The sequence below is a fragment of the Meriones unguiculatus genome, chromosome 8 (assembly GCF_030254825.1).
Source record: "Meriones unguiculatus strain TT.TT164.6M chromosome 8, Bangor_MerUng_6.1, whole genome shotgun sequence".
Taxonomy (NCBI): Eukaryota; Metazoa; Chordata; class Mammalia; order Rodentia; family Muridae; genus Meriones; species Meriones unguiculatus.
The window spans coordinates 105606563-105632189 of NC_083356.1; the positions used below are offsets into that span (position 1 = coordinate 105606563).

The 25627-nt window shown below is 38.7% G+C and overlaps 1 protein-coding gene across 3 annotated transcripts in view; it reads right to left on the reverse strand.

Moving 5' to 3' along the window:
• Ttc21b (tetratricopeptide repeat domain 21B) overlaps positions 1-25627 on the reverse strand; it is a 73084-nt gene that overhangs the window by 26950 nt on the left and 20507 nt on the right. For all 3 annotated transcript variants that reach the window (XM_060390317.1, XM_060390316.1, XM_060390318.1), the window contains 9 exons: positions 25169-25369; positions 20266-20395; positions 17816-17973; positions 15832-16053; positions 14968-15206; positions 13896-13968; positions 13431-13541; positions 12562-12700; positions 6643-6749 (listed from right to left, as the gene is read on the reverse strand). In XM_060390317.1, the coding sequence (XP_060246300.1) occupies positions 6643-6749; positions 12562-12700; positions 13431-13541; positions 13896-13968; positions 14968-15206; positions 15832-16053; positions 17816-17973; positions 20266-20395; positions 25169-25369 (1380 nt within the window). The remainder of the gene's footprint in view (positions 1-6642; positions 6750-12561; positions 12701-13430; positions 13542-13895; positions 13969-14967; positions 15207-15831; positions 16054-17815; positions 17974-20265; positions 20396-25168; positions 25370-25627) is intronic.

Consider the following 25627-nt stretch of genomic DNA (forward strand, 5'->3'; position numbering starts at 1 on the left):
ACAGTAAATAGAAAGATAGATCAACAGTAAATAGTAATCAACAATACAACAGTTGACAACTTATAGTTGATGAATATGACTTACAACATTTAAAATTTTTCATTTTTGAGTCACCCGTTTGGAGCGTTGTAATAGTCTTTTGGAAATGAAAGGATGATAAAACATGAATACACATCATGTATAGCAAAAATTAATTCTCTTTCATGAAATTTTAATTTTGATTACATAAATATGTATCTATGCATTTATGTATATGTTTCTGATTTTTGTTATACACCTGGGTATGTATGTGTGTGTATCATACATGTTTTATATACATATATGTGTGTGTACATATATATGAAATAGATATATGTTTTTATTTTTTCACTGTGCTGAAACCTGTTCCATCTTTCTGGCCTTACCCTATTTTGCCCACAGTAAAAAAGGGAAAATGGAAAAAAAAAAGTACAAACAGTATGTGTAACAGGGGCTCATGGTACCTGCCTGAAGCTAGCTCTGTCTTTACCCATCAAAGTAAGAAGTAAAATGCCTAGAACCTTGGAGATGGCCTCAGTTTATGGTTGCTTTCCCATCTTATTATCAACGTTGCCCTCTTTTTAGTTTTAAAAAGGAATTCACCTACGTTGCAGAGGCTGGGAAGCTTACTGCCAAGGTGCAGCATCAAGTAAGGACCTTCTCTCTCGGTTCCCCTCTATGGCAGAGGCTGAGAGGGTCAAAGAAGAGGAGGCTGATATGGACCTCTCAGTTCTTCCTCAATACAATCATGAGGGTGAGTATGTAAAATACTCTTCATAGGCAGAACTCCCAACTCTGTTTATTGAGAATTAGATTACAAACACATACATTCTAAAAGATGTGGGTAAAAACCATAGCCACTTTTCCAAACAAACATAGGTTTGATGGTGGCCATGATTCCTATAACTGACATGTAATGATGCAATACTGTGTTGGTTTAAGATCTGGATAGCATGTGATAGTCTAGAAGCTTCTACTTTGTACTCTGAAGTTCTACTCTGAAGACATACTTTGAAAGCTTTAGTATCAGAGTCACCAGGGAAAAGCTTGAACATGAGAACGGTGGAGGCCAACTCAAGAGTTCCTTATTCAGTAGGCCAGCTGAGTGTGAAAATGTTTATTTTTAAATTCCCCGGTGATACTGATACCAACAGAGCCATGCCTGGATATGGCTAGATAGCCCTCAAGCTTTCCAGCTGGCACATACACAGTGCCCACTGCTGTATGTTAGAGAGAAGGGAGCAAACACAGGTGTGGAGCATAGCAAGTCACCTGAGTTACTGGTGGTTTTGAGACACACTTCATACCAAACAGTGGTCTCAATGCTAAATGAGATTATGAATGTAAAGCTGTCAGTTCAGAGCTGGGTATATGGACACACTCAATAATTATTACTATTTTAGCTCTCTTTTATTAACTGCAAAACCCAGCACAGTCACTAGTCACTCCTCTATCTTGATTTTATTGTGAAATAACTAGGGAGATATCTTGTACATCTATTCTACGTTATTTTATTAAAATGTTTAAAATTAAAATATGATTACAACACCTCCCTTTCCTTTCCTCCCTCAGTACCTTCTGTGACACAATCCCTCTCACAGTGGTGGCTTCTTCGCTTCTTCTGTCATTACTATTGTTACATATATGTAAAAACACACAAATATAAAAATACAGCCTGTTGATTCATTTTAGAGTGGTTCCATGTTCAGAAGCTCTGTGATCTGAATGATAACTTCTATGAACTAAGAGATTTGTAAAAGATTTGCAAACTTTGCATCAGCTAAGCTTCTAGAAGCTTTGTGTGTTGGTGTGCATGTCATTTTCTTAGTTCTCCAGAAAAACACATTTATAAATTTGTGTGTGTGTGTGTGTGTGTGTGTGTATGAGATAGAGATGGAGAAGGAGACACACAGACATATGAGAAAGACAGACCTTGCTATTTTCATGAGAATAAATATCTAGGAGATATTTGCATAAAATAAATTTGAAAAATAATTTTGTATTTAAAATATTTCATAAAGATGTTAAGTTGCTGTAAGAATAAGTACAATCCTTATTAAGAAATATTTTGTATAGAACTTATATTAGTAACAAAGGGCTGAGAAAGAAATTAGGGAAACAAAACCCTTCAAAATAGTCACTAATAACATAAAATATCTTGGTGTGACTCTAACCAAGCAAGTAAAAGACTTGTTTGAAAAAAAACCTTAAAGTCTTTGAAGAAAGAAAACGAAAAAGATACCAGAAGATGGAAAGATCTCCCATGCTCATGGATCAGTAGGATTAACATAGTGAAAATGGCCATCCTGCCAAAAGCAATCTACAGAGTCACTGCAATTCCCATCAAAATACCAACACAATTCTTTACAGACCTTGAAAGAACAATTTTCAACTTCATATGGAAAAACAAAAAACTCAGAATTGCCAAAACGATCCTGTACAACAACAGATCCTCTGGAGGTATCTCCATCCCTGATCTCAAGCTGTACTATAGAGCAATAGTAATAAAAACCGCATGGTATTGGCATAGAAACAGAATGATGGTTCAATGGAATCAAATTAGAAGACCCAGAAATAAATCCACACACCTACAGATAATTGATTTTTGACAAAGAAGCCAAAAGCATACAATGGAAAAAATACAGCATCTTCAACAAATGGTGCTGGTCTAACTGGATGTCTACATGTAGAAAAATGCAAATAGATCCATATTTATCACCCTGCACAAAACGAAAGTCCAACTGGATCAAAGACCTCAACAAAAAACCAGGTACACTCAATCTGTTAGAAGAAAAAGTGGTGAAGAGCCTTGAACTCATTGGCACAGAGAAACAACTTTCTGAACAGAACACATTTCTTTTAAAGATGTATTTTTATTTATCTTAAATTATGTGTAGATGTGTGTGCCTGCATGTCAGTAAATGGTAAGGACTGCAGGTGCCTAAGAGGCCAGAGGCACCCAATCATTGCCTGGAGCTGGAGGTACATGGTTGTAAGCTGCCTGACATGGGTGCTTTAATCCAAACTTGGGTCCTATGGAGGAGCAGCATTTGCTTTTAACCACTGAGCCACATCTACAGCTCCAAAATACATTAAAAAAATTAGTATTATATTATGTTTCCCCTTAGTTTTCAGAAGGATTAAAGCTAAATTAATTTGTTTCAATAACTACATAAGCCTTGATGGCTAGCATTTACATTTTAATCCTTCTTTTCCATTTAATAATATACAACTATAAATTTTTTCAACTTCTTGGTTGGAAAATGGTACAAATACAAACATTTTGTATTTATTTAAGAGTGTAAATATAAATAGAATTGCCTTTTATCTATATGTCCATCCAACCAACTCCAATTACATATTGGTTCCCATGGGAGTAGAAAATAGGACAATGGTTCAATTTTGGGGGTCAGGTGGGGCTGTATCTATGGCTTCTAATTTTTCCTTCTGTTTTTGTGGCATATGTTGTGCATCTCATGATTGCTTCAAAATAAAATACACCATTAACTGAATGTAATAATAATTTTTACATGTTAAATACAAATCTATATACTTTAGAAAATTATACACAGCGAAACTACGCACATTGTAGAAATACAAATGTTGAATGTAAGAAATACAAACAAATATAATCACTTATTAGAAAATCTCATCCAGAATTAAGCTATGAAATCAACACATACTGGAGAGAGAGGAAAAGGTCAGTAAAAGAAGAACCCACTGGGCCAATGCACTCTGAAAATTCAGATTTGTTAACCCTTTAGAAACAAATGGTTGATTCATAAACAGACTAGATAGCATCAGGGAAGGAAAGATGGAAACAGATAGCTGTTAAAGTCTATCAGCAGCAAAGGAAAAATGAACTAGGAACATGCGATGCCCTGTGTATTTCTCTAGGCTGACATACAGAAGAAAAGTACTCAGGTCTTATAAGTGGCTATGTCTCAGATATTTCTTAAAATGTTTCAGCACATCTAATTTGTTTTAGTACGTTGATTTATTTTCTCGGGGTGGAGGGAGGGTGCACATGTGGGGAGTTAGTTCTCTCCTCCGCCATGTGGCCTCTGGAGATCAAACTGATGAGGTGGTTGCAAAGTACCTTTACTCACTTGCTAAACCACCTCGCAGTTTCTTGACTCTACTTCTCTAGCCATTTGATTTTGCATGCAATACACTGTCAGGAGCAGATGGTCACATCATGGAGGATGCCATTTGCTTAATCACTGTCAAGTCATAAACTGGTATTCCAGAAGACCTTTGTCATGCTACTTCGATTATCTGAGCCAATTAAAAGCTTAAGGCTTTGAGACAGCATGGCTGTGGATAAATGCCAGGTAAGGTAGCTACAACAGGACCTGAGCAAGGAGGAAGCTATCGCTGCATTGTTCTCAATGCCAGATTACATCAGGTCATACAAGCAAATGACGTGCTTAACAGCGATGGGCTTTGCAAAATTTAAACCTCTTCTTATGATAATATTGTAATAATATACAAATATGTATACAAGTATACAAATATATATATCAGGGGCTGAAGAGAAGGTTCAGTGGTTAAGAGCACTTGTGGCTCTGGCAGAGCACCCGGGTTCAGTCCATAGGACACATATCAGCTGACTTCAGTTCCAGGAGATCAAATACCTTCCACTAGTCTCCATGTGTGAAACCTGCGCGCTCATGGTGCATCTATAGACAAGCAGGCACATGTACATACATAGAAAACAATTAACTAAGAAACAATTAGAGATTAGAGGGACAAGTGGACAATGGGTAGAATATGAAATAACATTCTAAATAAAAGGACGGGTGCTAGAAAGCATGTGTGCACTGTAGCGTTGATACGGCATGCTGAGTTAATATATAATTACCTAATTGTACCAAGGGTTTGTTTGGCATTATAGGGAAATCATCATTTAATAGTACTAATTATAAATAAAATTTTAAGCAGCCAGTTTGAAAGGGGTGAGAACCAGACGGGGCAGGCAAAGCTGGAGTGAAGAGAAGACTAAGCCAAAAGCACGCACTGCAGGCCACACAACACCCACAGCATTCTAAACCCAGGCACACGTACCAGGCACACGGAGGGACAATGAACTGAAAATAAACCTTAAAAAAGTCAAGAAATCAGGACATGAAGTATTAAAAGTTTGAAATAAAAACAAACTGTAAATCCCAATATAATCCACAATTATGCTGCACGCAAGCAAATAAAATATCCACTTTTTTGTTTTTTTTAGACAGCCCTGGCTGTACTGCAACCAGGTGGGCCTCAAACTCACAGAGATCCACCTGTCTCTGCCTCTGAGGGCTGGGATTAAAGGCGTAAGTCGCCACCAGAGGATATGTCACCTTTTAAAAACTGTAGTGGGGACTGGACCGCATGCACTTGGCCTTCTTTTTATTTTTCAACTTGAGAACATCTCAGTACGTTGTTCAGCCTGGTCTTGATCTTACTCTGTACCCCAAGCAGGCCTTAAACTTGGGTTTTCTCTCTTCCCCAGTCTCACAAATGCCTAGGATTACAAATTACTAGTTTGGCAATAAATTAAATGTTCTAATGAACAGACTAACAGTCAGAGCAGATAAAAAGTATTCATTATAGGCTATCAGATCCTCATTATAAGGAATTAAAATGTTGAAAGTAAAAAGCGTACTCTGAAAACACTAACAAAGAGGAAGCCAGAGTCAGGCAGAGAGATGTCGTCATGCTAAAGTAAAGTGCTTGCTGAGCAACTGCCAGGCTGAGTTTGAGTCCTTTAATTCACATTAAGATAAAAAAAAAAAGAAAGAAAAGAAATTGCTCCACAATTTCCCCCCTAACTGTCACATGTAAGCCATGTCAGCTGACAGGCCACAGTGGCACCGGCATATGGTAAGCACTCCACAAGCCCAGAAACACATCACCAATGAATACAGAACCTAGTTCCCAAACTGATGAATTATGTAGAACATAAAACAAACTTCAACAAGACTCAAAGGATCAAACCACTCAAAGTACAGGCACTGTGTGACTACAAGACATGGGGAAATTATTCCCAAACCCAGCAGTTCCAACGATTGGCATTTCAGTTTTTTATAGATCTATAAAAATTTCTGTTTATTAAAGCCATTTAAAATAGGCACATACAATTAAGAAGGAAACTGCTTCTTTTATTCCTAATAAAGTGCCATTATGTGGTAAAAAGCAAGCACTGAAGGAAGCAAGAGAGAAAAGGGGTGATTTATTAATAATATTAACAAGAAAAAGCCCCTGCATGGTTATTAAAAAGGCAAATAAGATTGAAAATATCGACTACGGAAAGATACATTTTTATAGTAGATACAGGCATTCAGAAGATATATTGTGCTTGACTACTGAACAAATTATTTTTAAAAACATGACCATCTAAACTGACAAGGAAGAAATATAAAATGATCAGTGTGAAACCTATTAGAGTTGTTGATTTAAAACAATAGTTACTGTACAGGAAGTGTTGAGGCTTCAATGGTTTCAAAACTACAGTGTTCCCAATATTAACCATCTTTAGGCACTGAGCTGTTATTTGTTTTGACCAGTGTTCTGAAACTACTGGGTCCAGAGTATTTTCTCCCTTTCTCCGAACGCTCTGCACACAGTCACACACTGTACCTGCTGTAATGCGGCGATCGCATCTCCCGGTCTTTCCATTTTAGAGTAAACTTTTGCTAGAAGGACCTGGGAACGCCCATCCTCCATGAGAGCTGACAATTCATTTACTAAGAATGGAATGCAAAGGAGAGAATGTCATCTTAAATAAATGCCTGTATTTCTCTACATATTAAAAAAGGTCTTTAAAAGACTTTGACAGTGAATAACAGCTTAAATTTTTAGATAGCTAAAGTATAGCAAAATCTTTAAAAAAAGGATTAAAGGGTTTAGGATAGTAATTGACGGGAGGAAAGTGTATAGAACTGAGCAGTAACTAGGGTTTGTTTTTAGGCACTTATTAGCAAGTAATCTCATCCCTTTCATTAAGATTGCAGTTGTCATTTTTAAGATGTCCATTGAAGTCATTAAAATAGAATAGTATCTGCATATGATTAAGAAGGAAATTGCTTTTTAAATAATCTTTAATAAATTACCATCATTAACATCCCAAATTGCAGTGGCAACAAGTCAGGTGTCTAGGCTAGGCTCACCTCTAGCTAGCTATATCATCTCTCCCTTGTAGAATACTCCTCCCTACCTAGCATGCTTAAGGTAAAACTTCAAATCAGTCAACCTGTGCTAAGAAATCCAAACACAGTGGCATCTGGTGATCTATGGAACACTTTGTGACTTAAGGGACATGTCAGACCCCTAAGTGAGGACAAAGTTGCACCATTTATGGAATGTACAATCCAGGCCATGTTTGGCTACAAGCTTGTATGTGTACCTAGCACCTGACTGGGGAGCTCAAAGCTCTACTTGAAGGAGTTGGTTCTCTCGTTTTTCATACGGGTCCTGGGGTTCAATCTCAGATTGTCAGGTTTAGCATCAAGCACATTTACCAGCGGAGCCATTTTGCTAGTTCAGTCACTGCTTAACCTTTCAACTTGCAAAGCAGTGTTTTGTTTTATAACTTGCTTAATTAACAAATCCAGGTAACAGAAACTCAGCATGAATAAGTTTCCAAAAGAGGCAGGTTTTGCCATGGTTGCTCTACAGGTAAGAAAAGTTGTGCAGTGGGCATAAGTAACAAGGAGTTGGAGACAGTGTGATATCCCATCTAAGCCAGGGTCTGCCCTGGCCCAGTTAGAGGGACAGAGTGGGTGGGGAGGTAAATGTGACGTGGCTGGACTTACACTGAGCAGCGTCACATCACTTCTGGATTCAGAGGCTGTAGCAGGGGTGTAGCTGAGGATGGAATTAGGGAGGATGGAATCAGGCAGGCCAGCCACCTACCATCCTAATCCAGGAGAGGTGTTGGTACAATGTTTTTATGGAATGTATACAAGTTACCCTTGCTCATTCAGATGCTGATTTCTCTACCCCACTACCCGATTTCAATCCATTGCACTGTGATGTTTATTCTAAGCATCACCGGTCTCAAGTTTGTGTAAACCGGCCACCATTTGTTCTCTGTGTTTTCAATTAAACAACCAGCTAATGCTATGCAGTGGAGAGATTAGAGAGAAGAGAGAGGCAAGGAGAATGGGAAATAGTAGAAACCGAGTAGTGGAAACAGTGAGAATCAGAAATGAGTCATCAACTATTTAAATGTAACAAGAAGACAGAAGCCAAAGTTTTGGTTTCTATCAACTACAAAGGAGAATAAAATGGTCATGAATGAGAGGAGGGTTCCCTGCAGAACACACTGGGGAGGTGCATTAAGAACTTAGATTTAGCCAGAGTAAGTTAAAGTATGTGAGACACCAGGTACTAGTATTTACTAGCTGTAGAAACCTGTAGATGCGAAGGACAGTGAGCTGCAGAATGCTGATTGAAAAAAGAGGGACAGTTTAAAGCTGATCACAGCACATGAAACGTGTGTGATGGTATCTCTGCATGCCCCAGGCTGTGTTGTGCAAGCATCCCGTAAGCACAAACACGGCACAGCTAATTTATACAAAAATACATACTTGTATCTTCTCCTGCAATCTCAGGCCCTTTTGTGTTTAATAGTGATCTCTGACAGACCCACGAAGAGTGTTTGGTATGAGTAAGAAATCTCATAGTAAATGTATCCCTAATTGGGAGGCTTTATGAGTCAGCTTCATTAAAGCTAAACTAGGACCATTTGGCAGTATAAGAATGCTTAGGGTAGATTCCTCTGACAGATGAAGACATTCATGGTGTAAGCAAAAGAAAATCAATGGAATGAAATTAATTTTCTTATAGAGTCACATATGTGGAATTTATTATAAACTAAAGGCGGCATTTGAAAATAAATTAAGATTCACTATCCATTTTGAAGATGCTACACAAAAAAACCCTATATGTAGTTTAAAGTTCACAATTAAAAAATTAAAACAAAAAGGCTAGGTAACAAAAGACTTTTATAACACTGATTAGAAAAAGTTTTTCAAATGAAGTAATTTAGAAATCAAAGAAGATGGTCACATACAATATATGATAAGACACAATAAATAAATTTGGTAAAGAAATGCCAGCCCACAAAGGCCATCTAAAAGAAAAATATGCAATGGATTAAGGACAAAGGGGACCTATTAAAAACAGATTGTGATTCATGAACAGTACGTCTAACCTCAGTGATCAATGAGGTACAGATTAAAGTTTTATTCTTAACAGTAAATACTAGGCAGCTGTATCCTTAAGAAAGTATAATCTTTTAGGGATGGTGGCCCATGAGTTTGGGCAGCTGAGAAAGGAGGACTGGCATGAATTCTAGGCCAGCCTTGGCCCAGAATGAGATCATCCTTCCCACAGAGCAAAACAACACAAAAGAACAAAGCAATAATCAATTCCAGCAAGTACACAAGGGCTATACAAACCAAAATCTTATCTCAGTTTTTTTTTCTTATTTTTCTTCAAATACTAATCAATGGGTAACACATAATATTCTGTGATATTAAGACACACTAGCATGTGTATGTCTGAAATGGGGCTATATTTGTAAATAAAGAAAGAAATTATAAGATAAAAACTCAGACCTACAGAATTACATATATACTATAAGTATTATACATATACATATGTAAAACCTATTGTACATGGCCTAGCATGCACAGCCATTCCTCAGTTTCCTGGGGGACTGGTTTTGAGCACATCCGCCAAAGCACAAATTCATGGGTATGCAAGTCTGTTACATAAGTGACGCAGTATTTGCCCACAACATGCACATGTCCTCTGATATCATTTAAGTCATCCCTAGATCACTAATAACACCCAACACAATGTACCATTACACAAATAGCTCTTCTACTGAGCTAGCTGGGAAATAATGATAAGAAAAAATACCCCTACACATTCAGAACAGGGACAGCTTTTCTTTGAGATTCTGACGATCCATGGTTGCTGGGTCTGTGGATTCCAGAACATCAACTGTAGCTGTGTGTGCAATGAAGACAGCGCTAGGCTTGCCGAGGAAAATATGTGGGTGTTTACATGGAGTTTTCTTTGGTGAGTGGGAGAAAGCAAAGCTTTCACTTACTTCAGCAATCTTTAAATTCTGAGATGAGCAAGCACCACATTTTACTAAAAAAATAAAAATCTTAAAAAAGAAACCCTGTTAGATATATGGATTTTTGACTAATTTCAATTCTATTAATATTTTTGATGAGTCAGAGTTTATGATTTTAAGGCAGCTTAATTGAGCTTTCATTTCTCTTTTATTATTAATTACACTTTATTACTTTGTATCCCAGCTGTAGCCCCCTCTCTCAATCCCTCCCAATCCTTCTCTCATCTCCTCCCTTGCCCTTCCCCCAATCCACTGATAGAAGAGTCCCTCTTCCCCATCCATCTGATCTAGCCTATCAGGTCTCATTAGGACTGGCTGCACTGTCTTCCTCTTTGGCCTGGTAAGGCTACACCCCCCTCAGGAAGAGGTGATCAAAGAGCCTGCCACTGAGTTCATGTCAGAGACAGACCTTGTTCCCCTTACTAGGGTACTCACTTGGAGACTGAGCTGCCATGTGCTACATCTGTACAGGGATTCTAGGTTATCTCCATGCATGGTCCTTGGTTGGAGTATCATTCTCAGAAAAGACCTCTGTGCCCAGAAGTCTTGGTTCTGTTGTTCTCCTTCTGGAGTCCTGTTTCCTCTAGGTCTTTCTATATCCCCCTTCTTTCTTTTTTAGCTGCCTTAAAATCATAAACTCTGACTCATCAAAAATATTAATAGAATTGAAATTAGTCAAAAATCCATATATCTAACACTCTCATAGCTAAAACAAGCAAAAAGTTTTCCCAAACAAATTCTACTTTATCTATCTATCTATCTATCTATCTATCTATCTATCTATCTAAATGTATGTAAATTTATTCAAATGGTATCTATAAAATGTGTACTTCTTTTTGGAGAGAGGTCTGAAGAGACACCTCTGTATAAGCTGCTGAGATCCATCAGCTCGTCACTGAGTACCAACTTACCACTTTTTTACTCAGCTACTACAACCTTGATTGTATGCTTGTTTTACTGATACAATATGTTCTATGTATTTCGTGTTACCAGTTGATCCTCCAGCACCAGCTGGATATTGAACAATTCAAGGAAATTCTGATGCCTTCTTCTGTTATCTACTTCCAAAGTCTCATGCATATCCTGTTCTGGCGTCCTGTTGTCCTAATTGTTATGTGCATGCATATGTAAGTGTATGTTTATATATATATGTAAATATATATACATATATATGAATATATGTGTCTCTAAAATGTTATATAATGCCAGTCTATATAATGTTACTCATATGCATTATAATCTCAAAAGTATTGTTTACAAATATGGTGAATAAAAGTCAATTTTTTTAAAAAAAAAAAGAAACCCTGTACATGTGGAAAAAAGAAGTGTGAAAATAGTGAAAAAAAATATAAATACACAAACATTTTCCCAGCACTTTATTCTGAAGAAATGTAAGCAAGAACTGGGAGAGATGGTCGGTGGCAAAGATGTTGCCAAGCCAGACAAGCTGAGCTCAACCCCTGGGACATACTTCCTCAAGCTGTTCCCTGACCTCAACACCTAGCCAACTGCATGTGTGCGCACCCACAACACACACTATCAACCCCCAAATAATAAATCCAAAACTTTTAAAACCAAGTGTATGGCAAGGATTAAGATACAAGCATATTAGTTGTAATGTGGTTTATTGTACCAATATAGGAAATCAAAATAAGCGCTCAATAATACCAGTTAAATTAAAAATATTATCAAATTATAAAACGTTATTGCTACCTGATCGAATGGTATGAAATACTGGTAACAACATAGAAAATTGCTGATATATAGTTTCATAATATCTGAGATTTTGTGTGTGTGAATGTGTATATGATGCAGAGGCCATAGTCAATGCCAAGCCCACCCTACCTTTGAGATAGGGTCTCACTGAACTGGGGCTGAGTAACTTGGCCAGAGTCCAGGCAGCATCAAACAGGAATGCTGCCTCTGCTTCCCCATCTCGGAGACTACAGGCACACAGTGTGCTGGGCTTCTTAAAACATGTTTGATGTCAGTGCTGGGGATCCAAATCCAGGTTTTCAAGGAAGCACTTTACCAATGGCGCTATCTTGGTAGCCACTCAAGATGCTTGAGTTCTTTTAAAAAACGTAATATTTTTAAAAGGTAAGAATTATAAAAGTGTTGATGTGCTTAAATGCCAGTAATTGTGATTTATATGTAACTTATTTGTATCATTTTGGGGATCAAGTTCTTTTATAGCACAATGAACTATTTATTAAACCTGTTGTTAGCTTTAAAACTCGCCCATTTGGTAGAGCTGAGTTCTGAAAGAAGAAAAATACACATGAATTCAAATAACCAACCACATATAAAAATTGAGAAAAGTAAATATACAATTATGCATTATAAAAATAAATAGACCAGATTTATCAAGTGAATGTTTTTCCCAATCAGAAAGACATCCATACCAGGCTCATGAGCTAGAGAATGCTGGAGAACTTTCTCTGCTTTCTCATACAGCTTCAGTCTCAGTAGGAGCTCGGCCAGGTCATAGCAAAGGCAATTCTGCTGTCCACTTTTCAGAGCAGCTTCATAATAGGTGATTGCCTACATAAAGTTCATTTTAGTTAGTCTTTCAAAAGCATAGAGATCTCATAATCCAAGGCACTGAGCATATCTATAACTAGAAATAATAGATAAATAATTTTAGACATACATCTGTGTCATCAGTGAAGTATGCCATTCCTCTTAGTGAAGAATTGATCACACAGCAATGAACTTTTCTTATTTTTATTTTTACAATAAAGGGGTAATAAACGGTACTTGGCAGCAATATTTTTGCAGACATTATTTTAAGGTCAGCAAACCTCCCCAAATGCATCTGCTTTCCTAGTTGGTGCACATATACTTAACTACGACCAAGATTAGCATAAGGATACTCCAGCATTCTGTGTAGAGCTAAAGAAAACCCTTTATACTATTAGAATCAACAAAATCAAAACAACTGCCTTGAAGCCCATAGCTTGACCAGACTGGTACAGAAAAAAAGGAAAATGATTATGCTACATTATATAAAAAAGGGATGTGATGTTAGTGACTTTATGCCCATTATTTGGTTGCGAAGACTGAAATGTAAGAAACTTAAAGTAATTCTAAGCTCAGTCTCCATAAAATGTAGCACTGAAGAAAGTGGGTCACTGAGAAAGGCTGCCATGACACAGACATCAGTTTGCTCACGCAAAGGTGGAGCATAAACCAGCGGAGATGCGGAAGATGGCTACAGCAGGTCTGGATCAACTTGATCCAATAGATGGATCTGACACTATGAAGCACTTACCTTTGAGTAATTGTGAGTCTTGACAAGCGCTTTCCCAATTTTTCTCGCCAGCGTTCCATCTTTTGGGTTCTGGTTTAATGCTTGCTCATAGGCCACTATGGCTTCTTCAGGCTAACATCATCAGACACAAGTGGCAAACTTAACAAACAGCTTAAGTGACTCCATTAAAGAGCAACATACCCATAATTCAGTCCCTCCCAACTTGGAATACTTTGTTCTAACAAAGTATATCTTGAAGAACATAAAAGTAAGCAATCCCAGTGCGATGACTGAAAACATGCCAGATACTCAGCACTGTGACCACACCCACATCACTACACTCTGAACTGCATCAACTTCTCCTTGCTGGCAGTCATTCTAACCATCAGTAGCTTTCTCTCCACCTTTCTGTTGAGAGGAGACACCCAGCATTTTTCTACCACCATCTCTACTGCAGATAGGAAGATCATTAAATCTCAATTTTACCTCTTGAATGTTCATGTATGCATCACCAAGGAGCAAGAAAGACCGGGGACTGGGCATTCTTTCAGCAATTTCTCTGGAATTAGACCAACTCCACTTAGTATGCTGAATACAGGTAATGTTTACAAACCACTAAGATAAAAGGTTGGCTTATTTACCTCAAGTGTACAGTAACCCTCAGAGCAGAGACATCAGTGTAATCTTGTGAAAAACCAGAGATAGGGCAAACACTTTATGCTATATCAAAATAAACTTTTCACTGACTCTTCCATTTTCTGACATGCATGGAGCAGAGTAAAGGGAGTCAGTAAACATACAAACTCTCATTGCCCAGAGGACTCCTTAACAGGAGGAATACATTGTATTGTCCTTCTTCTATACAACCTGTCCTGGAACTGACTCTAGAGACCAGGCTGGCTTTGAACTTGGAGATCTACCTGACCCTGTCTCCCAAGTGCTGGGAATAAACCTGTGTACCACCACAGCCCTTGTTTTGCTTTTGGGAGACAGTCTTGCTATGCAGCCCCACTGGCCTGAACTCTTACATAGGGCAGGATGCTCCCAAAGTCACAGAGTGTTGAAGAATGAAAATGTGTTTGCATGTGTCTCAGTACCTTTCAGGGCCTCAGTGTAACAAAGCTATTAAAACTGCTGCTCATTCACAAAAGAAAAGGTGAATCCACACCTTGGAGTTTGCAGCCCATCAATATATAATTTTCCTATTCTACAACAGATATACCATGTATTAAATATGCCTCTCTATTCCCTGGATTGCTGCTGCATCATGTTGTTATCAGAGTACATCTAACTCTTGCTTTTTCTTTCCCTAAACAAAAGAGTTGGCTCTAAAAGGAACATTTGATGAGGAGATTTGAGAAACTATCAGGCCACACATGGAAGCAACCACAGTTCTGTTTTAGGGTAAACACCTTGATGAGAGTGTTCCTGGGCAGAAGAAAGATGACCAACCCCAGGAAAATATCTGTAAAGAGTCTGTGAAATACGTGTCAAAGATAGAAAGTGAATGTGAGTGTTCATTTCAGGAGGGAAATGTGAGATTCAAGTAACTATTTACCTGTAACAAGTAATATATAACATTTTCTCTTTTCTATGTTTCAGATAAATATCTGCCATTTTTTCTTTGGCCTCTATATAATAAGGCTGTTCAGTTGTGACATTTCGAAGCATGCTTAATGCACGCTCCGTATCTCCTTGTGCCAGAGCCAAGTCTGCATTAGCAATAGTGACACGCAATTCTTCACACGTTCCAGAAAACTCATGAATGGCATCTTGCAAAACCTTTGCTGCCTCATGCTGTAAAAATAAATAAATAAATAAATAAATAGATAGATAGATAAGCAAATAAATAAATGGCAACAAATGACCCCAGAAAGGAGACTCATTTACCAATACACAGTGACTAACAAACATATGTCAGTACTTTCATTTGGTTTTTACCAAATAAACTGATAATATTTTTATGAAAAGTCTGCAAATTTAAAGAGACCCAAACCAGTTAAATCCCTAACACTAGTTAAGTGGCTGATTTTTTTTTTCTACCAGGACAACAACCATTGCTATATAGAGAGAGTCCCTGCTACTATTCTGGAAGAGAATCATAAATCACATGGTTGCATTTCATGGTGGCTAACATAGGCACACTGAGAAAGACATTCAGGAGCATATTACAACTAATTTCCAGGCACTTGCAGAATACACAGGTTTTACTGAAAAGTTAGAAAAAAATTAAGTTGCTAAAGTTTGACAGTTGGTCAAGGGACTAATTTTAGCTTTTAACAAAATTTCTACATGTATATTCCATACATACTTGTAGAAAATTATTCGGTTAGAAATTCATATCTATATATTCCATATTACACAGAAGAGTAGGAAATTGGCACACGCATAAACAATAAAGTTCCAATCTGAGTAAAGTTACCTGTTCTCCATTTAAGCGGTGAACCTCCACCAACTCAAGAAAGATGGATAACCGGTGGCTTGCGTCCACCTCAGTCCTGTGCTTTGACTTGGAGGCGGCTCTGCTTCTCCTCATTCCTGGCAGGTTCATTGCCATGTGCAGAGTCTTAATTGCTTCTGCTACTTCTCCCATCTTCTTCTGTGACTGTGCTTTGATTAAATGATATAACGGGTAGTCTCTCACCTGAGAAATAAAGTAGCAGTGGTTCTTTGGAGTGTACACAATGGAAAAACAAAATTTATGATGAGTACAGCTCATCTGTGATCCTATCCTCCAAGTCTGTTTCTGACCTCTTCACTTGTTTCACTTCCTAATTATAATGTTAAGTTAAATTGTATTAGAGGAACTTGCAAATTAAAAGAAAAGAAAAAAAAATACTCACATACTGAAATTAACCAGACTCAAATACTATATATTTCAATGAAGCATATTAACTCTAACATTCAGGGAAACTGAATGTCCTGAATGTCAAAGAGGTCAAACAACTGATTTTTTTTTATATGCAGGAAAATACATCCTGAAATTTGAATTTTCAGTAAAGGGATGTCTTTATTTGAGGCTCCTCTATATGCCTCTTAGATTTCTAGAAAAAAAAAAAGGTTTTGCATTTCTATTCTTTTTACTTTTAATAATAAAAGTTTTAAGGTGTTTTCATTAAACATTGGCTTCTTCTTTTCATGTTACCCCAAAACCCAGAGTAAAGAATCTCTATTCATATCTCAGCTGGGAACAGTACCTAGAGAACATGAAGGAGAATAATAGAATGGTAAATAAAGAGAAGCCAAAGGAGATGTCCCTCAGTGGGGTGGGGTGGAAACCACCAGAGAAGGAAGGACCTCAGTTCTCCATGTGTTGGGGGCTCTGCACCTGGGGACCTGGGGTGAACATTCCTGTGCCTTACTTCTCTCCCTGGGCAAAGAATGGCATGCCACCTCTCTAATCCAGAGATCTACTGTCCTCAGAAAGAGCAGGGGTACTTACTTGACACCTGATTTCTCTATCTCATTTAATGGTTTTCCTAGGAGAACTCAAGTGAACCAACAGTTTGAGGCTTCCTTCCACGAACCTTAAGAAGTATCAGAAGCATCTCTTGTTCACGGAAAAATAACTGAGATTTCCTAGATAGTAACAAGTGTCTTTATAGCTTCAAAGTACCTAATATTCATTTTCAAAATTACTGTGTATTCTTTGGCAATGAATGTAAAAAGAGGATGAGGCAGAAGGATTGCTTAAGTTGGCTGATAGACTGGTCTGCAAAGTGAATTATAGGCCAGCCTGACCTACAAAGAAAGATACAGCCTCAAAAAAGAAGAAAAGGAAGAAAGTGGGCAATAACACTAACCTTATTCATAAAGACATTTGGCACATTCCTTGATGACTTAAAATTATTGAATATATACATAATTGTTGCATTTAATTCTCATTATAACTGCTAATCTATAAGTTATATAGAAAAGGAAACTGAGGCTTATAGATAAGTACAAAGTCTAGAAATTGATCCTTGAACTTTCATTACCAAATTCATACTAATTTATTTTGTTGAACTGGTGTGTGTGCGTGTGTGTTTCTTGTGTATGTGTTTTGTGTTGTGTATATACGTGTATGTTTTGTGTGTGTGTGTGTGTGTGTGTGTGTGTGTGTGTACTGTGATGGGCTTTCTATATTGTCCAAGCTGGCCTGGAGTTTCCAGATGGCCTTCTAAGTAGCTAATATTACACGCACCTACTGCCTGGGTAGTTTGATATTGTGGTTGTGTTGAGGAAACTCACATGATTTTCATGTATATGAAAGACACCTCAAGTTTTTCTCCTATTTCTTGTTACTTCAACATTCTAGTAAAGTATTTATTGGCAAGATTCACATGTAAAATAATTGACCATGTACACTTTCATTAAAAGTTCAAGGAGCATGTTATGTCTTAGCCCTGTTGATCTGGAATACTTACATTGAAATTATAGCTCAGACAAAGCTCAAGCGACTGGGAACACAGTTTGACTTTGTCCTGAGACAAGTACACCTGTGCCATCAGGAGGTGCGCCTCGGCATAGGAGGGGCTGTGCTCCAGGCAGCGCTGCAGGTTGTTGTACGCCGCTTCAGTGTCACCTGAGGAGGGAAACAACGCCCGTGAGGCTTCAGCGCTCGGAGGTAGAAGCCCCACAAAGGACCCAGAGGACAAGCAGTTACATTTCCGAGCTCTAACTCCTCTGTTCATGAAGCCATGCCTCCGTTCCTACCTGCACTAGCTAGCTTCCCTGTAGTCACAATAGGCCTATTTGTCAGGACAAGCCTTGGTCACAGCAAACCAGGGAAATGTAAAGGGTGACAGCTAGTCCCCAGTATATTGGCAGGACTAAGAATCTATATTTACGTTCCTTCTAAAGAAGTGTTGTTTATAATAGCATTAAAATGGCTTTGGAGACTGTGTTTGTTTCCATGAGAATTGTCTCCCCCAGGCTTGAGCATCTGAAGTCTTGGTAGCTAGTTGGCAGCGCTGTTTGGAGAGGTTTAGAAGTGATGGCCTTCCTGCAGGAAATACGTCACTGGGGGTGGGTCCTTAGAGTCTTGAACCTCAGTCCACTTCTAGTTCATTTGAAAATGTGGATCTGTGCTTCTTTTTCAGCCACCATGCCTGCACTTGCTGCCATGCTTCTCTGCCAGGAGACAGTCTTACCCCTCTGGAACCAAGAGCCCACATAAACCCCCGTTTCTATAAATCACCATTGCTCTTGATGTTTTATCACAGAAACAAGTGACTAGGACAAAGACACATTTATAAATCTAGAATGCTGCAGTGCCATTCACACTAACAAAGAGGACATGTTCTAAATCTGGGCTACATGACTGTGTGTAAAATTAAAAAAAAAAAAAGGTCAAGGATGCACTCCTGAAATTCTAAGATATAAGAACATAAGATATAGATTTAAATACCTTAAACACCAACTGAAATATCAAAAACAAAAAAAAAACCCAAAATAAAAAAAAAAACCACCTGCCATCTGCTAAGTATCTAGAAATCTTGTTTGTTGTTGTTGGTTTTTTTTTTTTTTTTGCTGCTATTTATTTATTTATTTATTTATTTATTTATTTTTGAGACAGGTTTCCTCTGTGTAGCCTTGGCTGTCCCGAAATATGTTCACACTCACAGCAATCCACCTGCCTCTACTCCCTGAGTTCTGGGATTAAAGGCATGTGCCACCACACCCGGCTCTCCTTAAAAATCTTAAAAAAAATCTGGAAATCTTAAAGATCTACTTCACCTTACAACATTGGTTAAGGTTAGTGTGATAGGAACGCTGAGGGTCCAGAGGGTAAGCCTCTCTCTGGGGCTGGAAAGAGACTTCTGGCATCACCTGCACCGACCACGTACCACCACTTCTTGGGATGCAATCCACGTGCAATTGTATACGGCATTCCCAAATACTGGCTTGGGTAGATGCAACAAGGCCCACTTCCCACCCAGTCTTTCTACAACGGGGAAGAAGAGGGTCCTAAGATATTTTCTGTTTAAATGCACCTCATTTTTACCTGCTGTCAATAAAAAAAACCAGGGTCGAATTCAGTTTCCTAGTTTATAAGAGCTCAGCCTACTCACTGACCTCCCACAATACCCATTTTCCTCCTCAGAGGTATAGAATTAATGGGCAAATTATTGGCAGAGATAGTACAGTAACTTACTAAACATATTTCCACCCATCAGCAAAATCAATATCTTTGGGGTTTTTATAATTATAATGCCTGATGCTGAGAACTATGCAGGTAAAACAGAATTAAAATGCTAAGCCAGACTCAAAATGCAGTTGTTATACAGTTTTATAACCCCCAACTCCCAGTAGATTGTAAAAACAAAATTTAACAACATACAAGAGGTGAGTGGTAAAGGAAAGCCTTCGTGTGTAGCATGGATGCTGACAACTGTTCCTCTCTCTAATGGGTCCTAGTACACGGTATAGCTCTGAACAGTCACTGCTGCAAGAGATCTGCGACACTGCGGCTTCATACCAAGCCTCTGCTCAAGGAGCTTCCAATATATACTTGGTTCCCTAAAGCACATACATCCTACACTTTGATGTTTCTATTTCTTCTCAAATACCTTCTTAAATTTGGGATAGTTTCTCTTATTTTATAGGTTTTTCAAGTGAAAACCTAATAGAAAAAGAAAGACTAACAGCAAAGTAATTAGGGTCACTTGCATGACCATGGGCATGAAATGAACCTAAAATAATAGGTTTTGCATTTCTGTTTCAGCGTCAGATTAAACACATATATTCACAGACAAAATATGCATTCTCTGTGACTGTTCTCCCTAGAGTGGAGTCCAGAACCTATTTACCCCTGTCATTACCAACACCACAATCAAAGCTCCTACATTATGTTAAGTGCTAAGGTATGTATTACCTGACAAATATTTCACTTTGGCCATTAAGTAGACAGCTTGTGGAAGACCTGGTACACTTCTTATAATCGTCTCCAGAACAGAAGAACACCGCCTGAGAATCGGAGAAAGAGGCTGCCCGGGGCCTGCAGGCTAAACAAAGCGAACCAGATCATTTTCTAAGCGTATAACCACCTGTAGCCAGGATTAAACACACATTAATTTTAGTGTGACTAGAAGGAGCTAGTACTTTCTATAAAAATTCTTTTGCTTTTTTCCACATTACCTTTGCTATATAATTGGACAAATTCTAAATTATCTCCCTAGCCGTCTATGAATAAACTTAGAAACTATTGTTGGGTTTTGTGCCATTAGATAAATAGGGAATTGTTATTTAATCATTATTTTAATAACACATGAAAACAGTTATCAGTTCGAAATTTATCAAGTAAACATCTGTTGAAAGAAAAGACAAGTGAGAGATACTATTTGCTTCTATTCCCTGCATTGCTTCATAGATGCATTTCCTTTGGCCTGAAGGACCATCTCCATTCCCTTCACCTGATGTACAGTCTCTTTTTTCCCTCAGGTTGATGACTGTATGCTCCTACAGAAGATCACTCTGCATAGGCACCATGTAGCTAACAATCAAGTCCTGCATCTCCTGCCCTATGCTGAGGCACAGAACATAATCTCATAAAGATACTCAAGATAAAACTATTGCCTAAACCATCCCAACTTCCTCAGATCTCCACAGAACATGTGCTTAGTAGTTCTTAGTAGTGCTGCTTCTTTTGAGGATGGTGGAAACCATGGCTCTGATCCAGGGAATGGTGTCTGTGTGCTTTTCAGATGGCTGTCCTTGTGGGAAGCACCTGAGGAGAAGCCGCTGCATGCCTGGCAAGCACTGGTGTGACAGAATCTGCAGACTCTTATGTTTTTCCTGAACTGGCCATGGTCACCCCTTTTCTCAAGCTCAACATTATGTATGCTCTTGACAGCTTTTCCTTTCACTTTGTCTGCACTGGCTACAGCGATAACACAACAGAAATCTCCTAACAATTCTACAGTGGATGTATTAAAAGCACATGACAGGATTGAGATGATGATTCCTGCAGTAATTCAGACCCCTGAAACACTTTGAGAAAGACGAAATAGAAATCATACAGTTTCTTGAGGTATATAATTATTCTCAGAAAAAGCACAGTCTACTCTGACTCAAAACAGCTCTCGCAAAGAATGGATTAAAGAAGTTAATGAGTACATATAAACACGAGTTCAGTAGTCCAGAAGAAACTCATCTGTACAGGTGCCAGGACCTCAAGCAGTTAGAAAACAGGAAAGTCAAACAGCTCATATGCCAACAGAATAAATGTCCTTATCTATCTTGGCTGTGGTTGTACAGGACACAAACACAGATATTTTTAGAGTAGATTTAGATATAACTTGTACTAGGTGTTTAAGAAACAGTGTGCTGAACACCATGATCATGGAGATGTGCTTAAACTATGAGGCCATAGGTTAAATATCTGTCTAGGAAAAATAAAGTGTATGAGAAAGATATTTATGAAAAACCATTCAGAGAATCATTGTCTAAGTTTCTTGGAAATAAAACTCTAGTTGTTTGAGGAAATAAAACTGATTGTGCACGCCTTGTGACTTTGAAGTGAAATAAATACAGAGGCTGAGCTATTTGGGACCATCTCTGCAACAGCAAGCTGGTGGTTATCTCCTTCACTGAGCCAATGTCACATCTCTGTCCTTGGGGTCTCTGAACCCACTGGAGCTAGACTCCAACGTATGGAGTTTAGGGTCTTTTTTCATCTTCAAGGTCAGAATTTTATACTTCTCTGGATTGAAGCTAGGTAATTTCTTTTGTGATTTTTGTTTATTTTGAGACAGGGTTTCTCTGTCTAGCCTTGGCTGTCTTGGACTCACTTTGTAGACCAGGCTGACCTCAAACTCAGAGAGATCCACCTGCCTCTGCCTCCAGAGTGCTGGGATTACAGACATGCCAGCATGCCCGTCTGGTAAGTTCTTTAACAGTTTCGATGGTTAATATTGACTGTTCACTTGCCGGGATCCACCCGGGAGAGGCCTCTGGCATTTCTGTGCAGGAGTCTCTAGAGTGGGTTCACTGAGGTGGGAAATGTGGGTGGGTCCATTCTATGAACTGGACATCTGGACTGAACACCAAGGGAAAAGGAGCTGAGTGCTAGCACTCACCTCTCTCCGCCTCCTGACTGGATGTGATGTAAACGGAACTTCACATTCCTGTTGCCATATCTTCTCTATCAGGTTGAACTGCACCCACAAATTGTGGGCCAAAAGAAAACCTGCCTCCTTCCTCCCTTCCCTTCAGTTGATTTTGTTACAGCAACAATACACGTCGTTAACACAAATATTCCTCACCAGAACAATAGTTAAAGTAAAATGACGGTAAGTATCCAATAGTGACCTTGCCACTTGTTCAGAAATACCGAGAACAACTCTCACTTTTTTATTCTATTTTATGTGGTTTGCTATGTTTTGAGAGTACACCTCACTGTGCAGCCCAGGCTGGCCTCAACCTCAGTCCTCATGCTGCTGCTACTTAAGAGCTAGAATTAAGGTGTAGCCCATATCACCCATATAAAAATAGCCACCGTTCTACTAGGATTTCCCCGTACAGTCAAAGATTAAAAACTAAAGTCTAGAGACACTCTTTGAGATAATACTTGTTAGGTTAAAAATTAAAAGAAGACTGTATGTGAAAGATGCCAAGGAACAAGGAATCTTGCTGAGGCCAGTGCTACTTTTGTCAAATGGAAACAGCATTATGAAGCTGACCAAGTTATAATATGCAGATAAAAATTCTATTATGGGGAAAACAGGATGTGTAGTTGGATTACAGACCTAGCTACCAAGTAATATGTTATTTTGTGAACTCCCTATGGTTTGGTTCATTCTTAGCACAGTTAACAAAGAAATACTTTGAAGTCACCTTCAGTTCCTTTTTATAGTAAGGCCTGCTTTGACCCTTTCCCATAAATATTTCATCACCTCTACCCGGTTCTATTATTTCCTTATACCACACACTACTAGACTGCCCAGGCTTTTTATGGTATCTGCCTCATGCTTTTAGAATAAAGATCTTGGAGCAACAGTTATAACTTGTTTTTCCCCAAGCACATTCTCCCAGCTGCAGAAAGGCTACATGCTGAATGAATATTGAAATATGCATTCAAACTACCAAGCAACTTGCATGGATGCTGACTTGGGAGACTGAGCTCTATTAGCCTGAATTAATCATTAAATATGATTCTAGGAGAGCACAGTTTGGGAAATGGTATGACCCAGAGCTCCCTGTGCGGCCAGAGTGCCATAAAACCTGGAGAGCCAGTCTGCAGCAAGAGTGGGGTGAAGACATGTCCAAACCCCAGAAATCCTGTCCTGAGATTCTCAGGAGGATCACTCCTCCCCCCACCCCCGGGCCTGCATATCCCAGCCCACACAGCCCTGCACCTACAGCCTTGCCCCTTGGAAGTTATTTGGCCTGGCAGCCAGGGTGGACTTCCTCTCCTTTTACAAGGCTATGTCCAGCAATGTCTGAAATGCTTCCCTATGTGATGAGGTTCCATGGCCCTCCTAATGATGTACAGTCTCCCTAAAAACCCCTACCCACTTCCCAAAGGTTTATTATATGAGATGTCTCACTGAAGCCTGTCTCCTGAGAGTCTGTTTTCATCCATGCTCACTTGCTGCTTGAGCAGGTCTCAATCCCTGGCCGGTCCTGCCTTGCTCCCCGTCCCAATGACTGTGATGGCGGGCAGGTGGTCACACTCTTACTGGTGGGGAAATGGAGCCAGGAATGGCATCTCCACAAAGGAAGACCATTTTTCTTATTTACACCGTTAACATGGCACCTAAGGCTGTAAATCAGGGGGATGCTAAAAACTTTGGTTTTAGCAGTGAATATTGGAGAGCCCCATGCGAAAAACCTGTGTTGAAATGTGCTTACTGCCAGTACCAAAGAGACGCTGCCTAGCGTATGTGTGCATGTCACTTTGGAAAGGACGCCCGGGTTGTGCCACACGGGTTTCTAGTGCTGCCACTCAAAAATACTAATGCTTGCAAAAGACTGTCGTTATCTCCAAGCTAGAGAAAGCAGATGGCAGCTGAAAATAAGGTTCTATATAAAACAGAGGACAAGAGCTAAAAGGAACACGCTAACTGAAAACTACACAGTGAACATGAGAAGATAAACTGGCAAGAAATAAATGTGGAGTCCTACTCTTGGACTCAAAGGTATGAGTGGTGGATCACGGTATTTGTTAACCCTTAACTCAGGGCACATATATTATATATTATTATATATACATATTATCTTACCACATGTAAGTGTGCATCCAGAACAAGCACAGGGGACTTCTCACACCCGAAGAATCTAATCTAAAAGTGAACATCTACCTTATGAAGGAGACGTGATTTTTCTTTGAACTAAATAACTAGATGCTCTCTGTGCCATTCCCAGGAGCAGGAAGAAGAGTCAGTGGTCCATATTTAACACAAAGCAGTTTGATTTCACACGAGAAATTTTTCATTAGTTTTACAAAGGAACTCCAGTTTTGCCCAAGGTGAGATGGCACGTGGTGATGTTATCATCCATCAGGCTCAAATATGTAGCAAGCATGAGAATTAAGCACCTCAAATACTTCTAAACTGAGTTTAAAAAAATTGTAAACAAATTTTTACAAATCAATATTTTCATTACTTGGAAGTCATCCTTTCTATAAAGGCTGATTTACACGATTCTGCTAAACTGATAACAGAATCACCAATGCTAACTACTGCTGCAGAGAAGTTGAACACAGTAAAGAGTCCTTGTTAGCACTGTCTTTGGGGCACACTGATGCTACCCTGGGGTTAAAAAGCAGAATTACCTACCTGAATAGGACAGAAATTTAGATACTCCATAACAACTTCTAGTAAAAAGTCAGGATTTAGCTTCTCAAAATACTGTACCCCGAGAGGTAAATCGTCTAAGTGTGAAAAGTGAGTGTTCACAACATCATTTAACAAATTTATAACTTCTTCTTGTTGGATATTTTTTTTTGTAGCAAGGACTGCATGCAAATACATTAATTCCTGAAAAATAAGAAATAGGTTATTCCTTTTGTCTATAAGATACTCATTTCTGTTTAGATTTCAAGTGTGTATATAAAGTATTATTTATAATAAACCATTCAAACATTTCATATAAAATTATTCAAAACTATGTATTAGCTGAATGTAATTTTAGGATCATTGAAGGAAACATTTAAAGTCGAGGTGCACAGAGGTAATTAGACATTAAAGTTAATGCTCATTCACCACTTAGAGCTAAGGGTGAATGAACAGTCACTT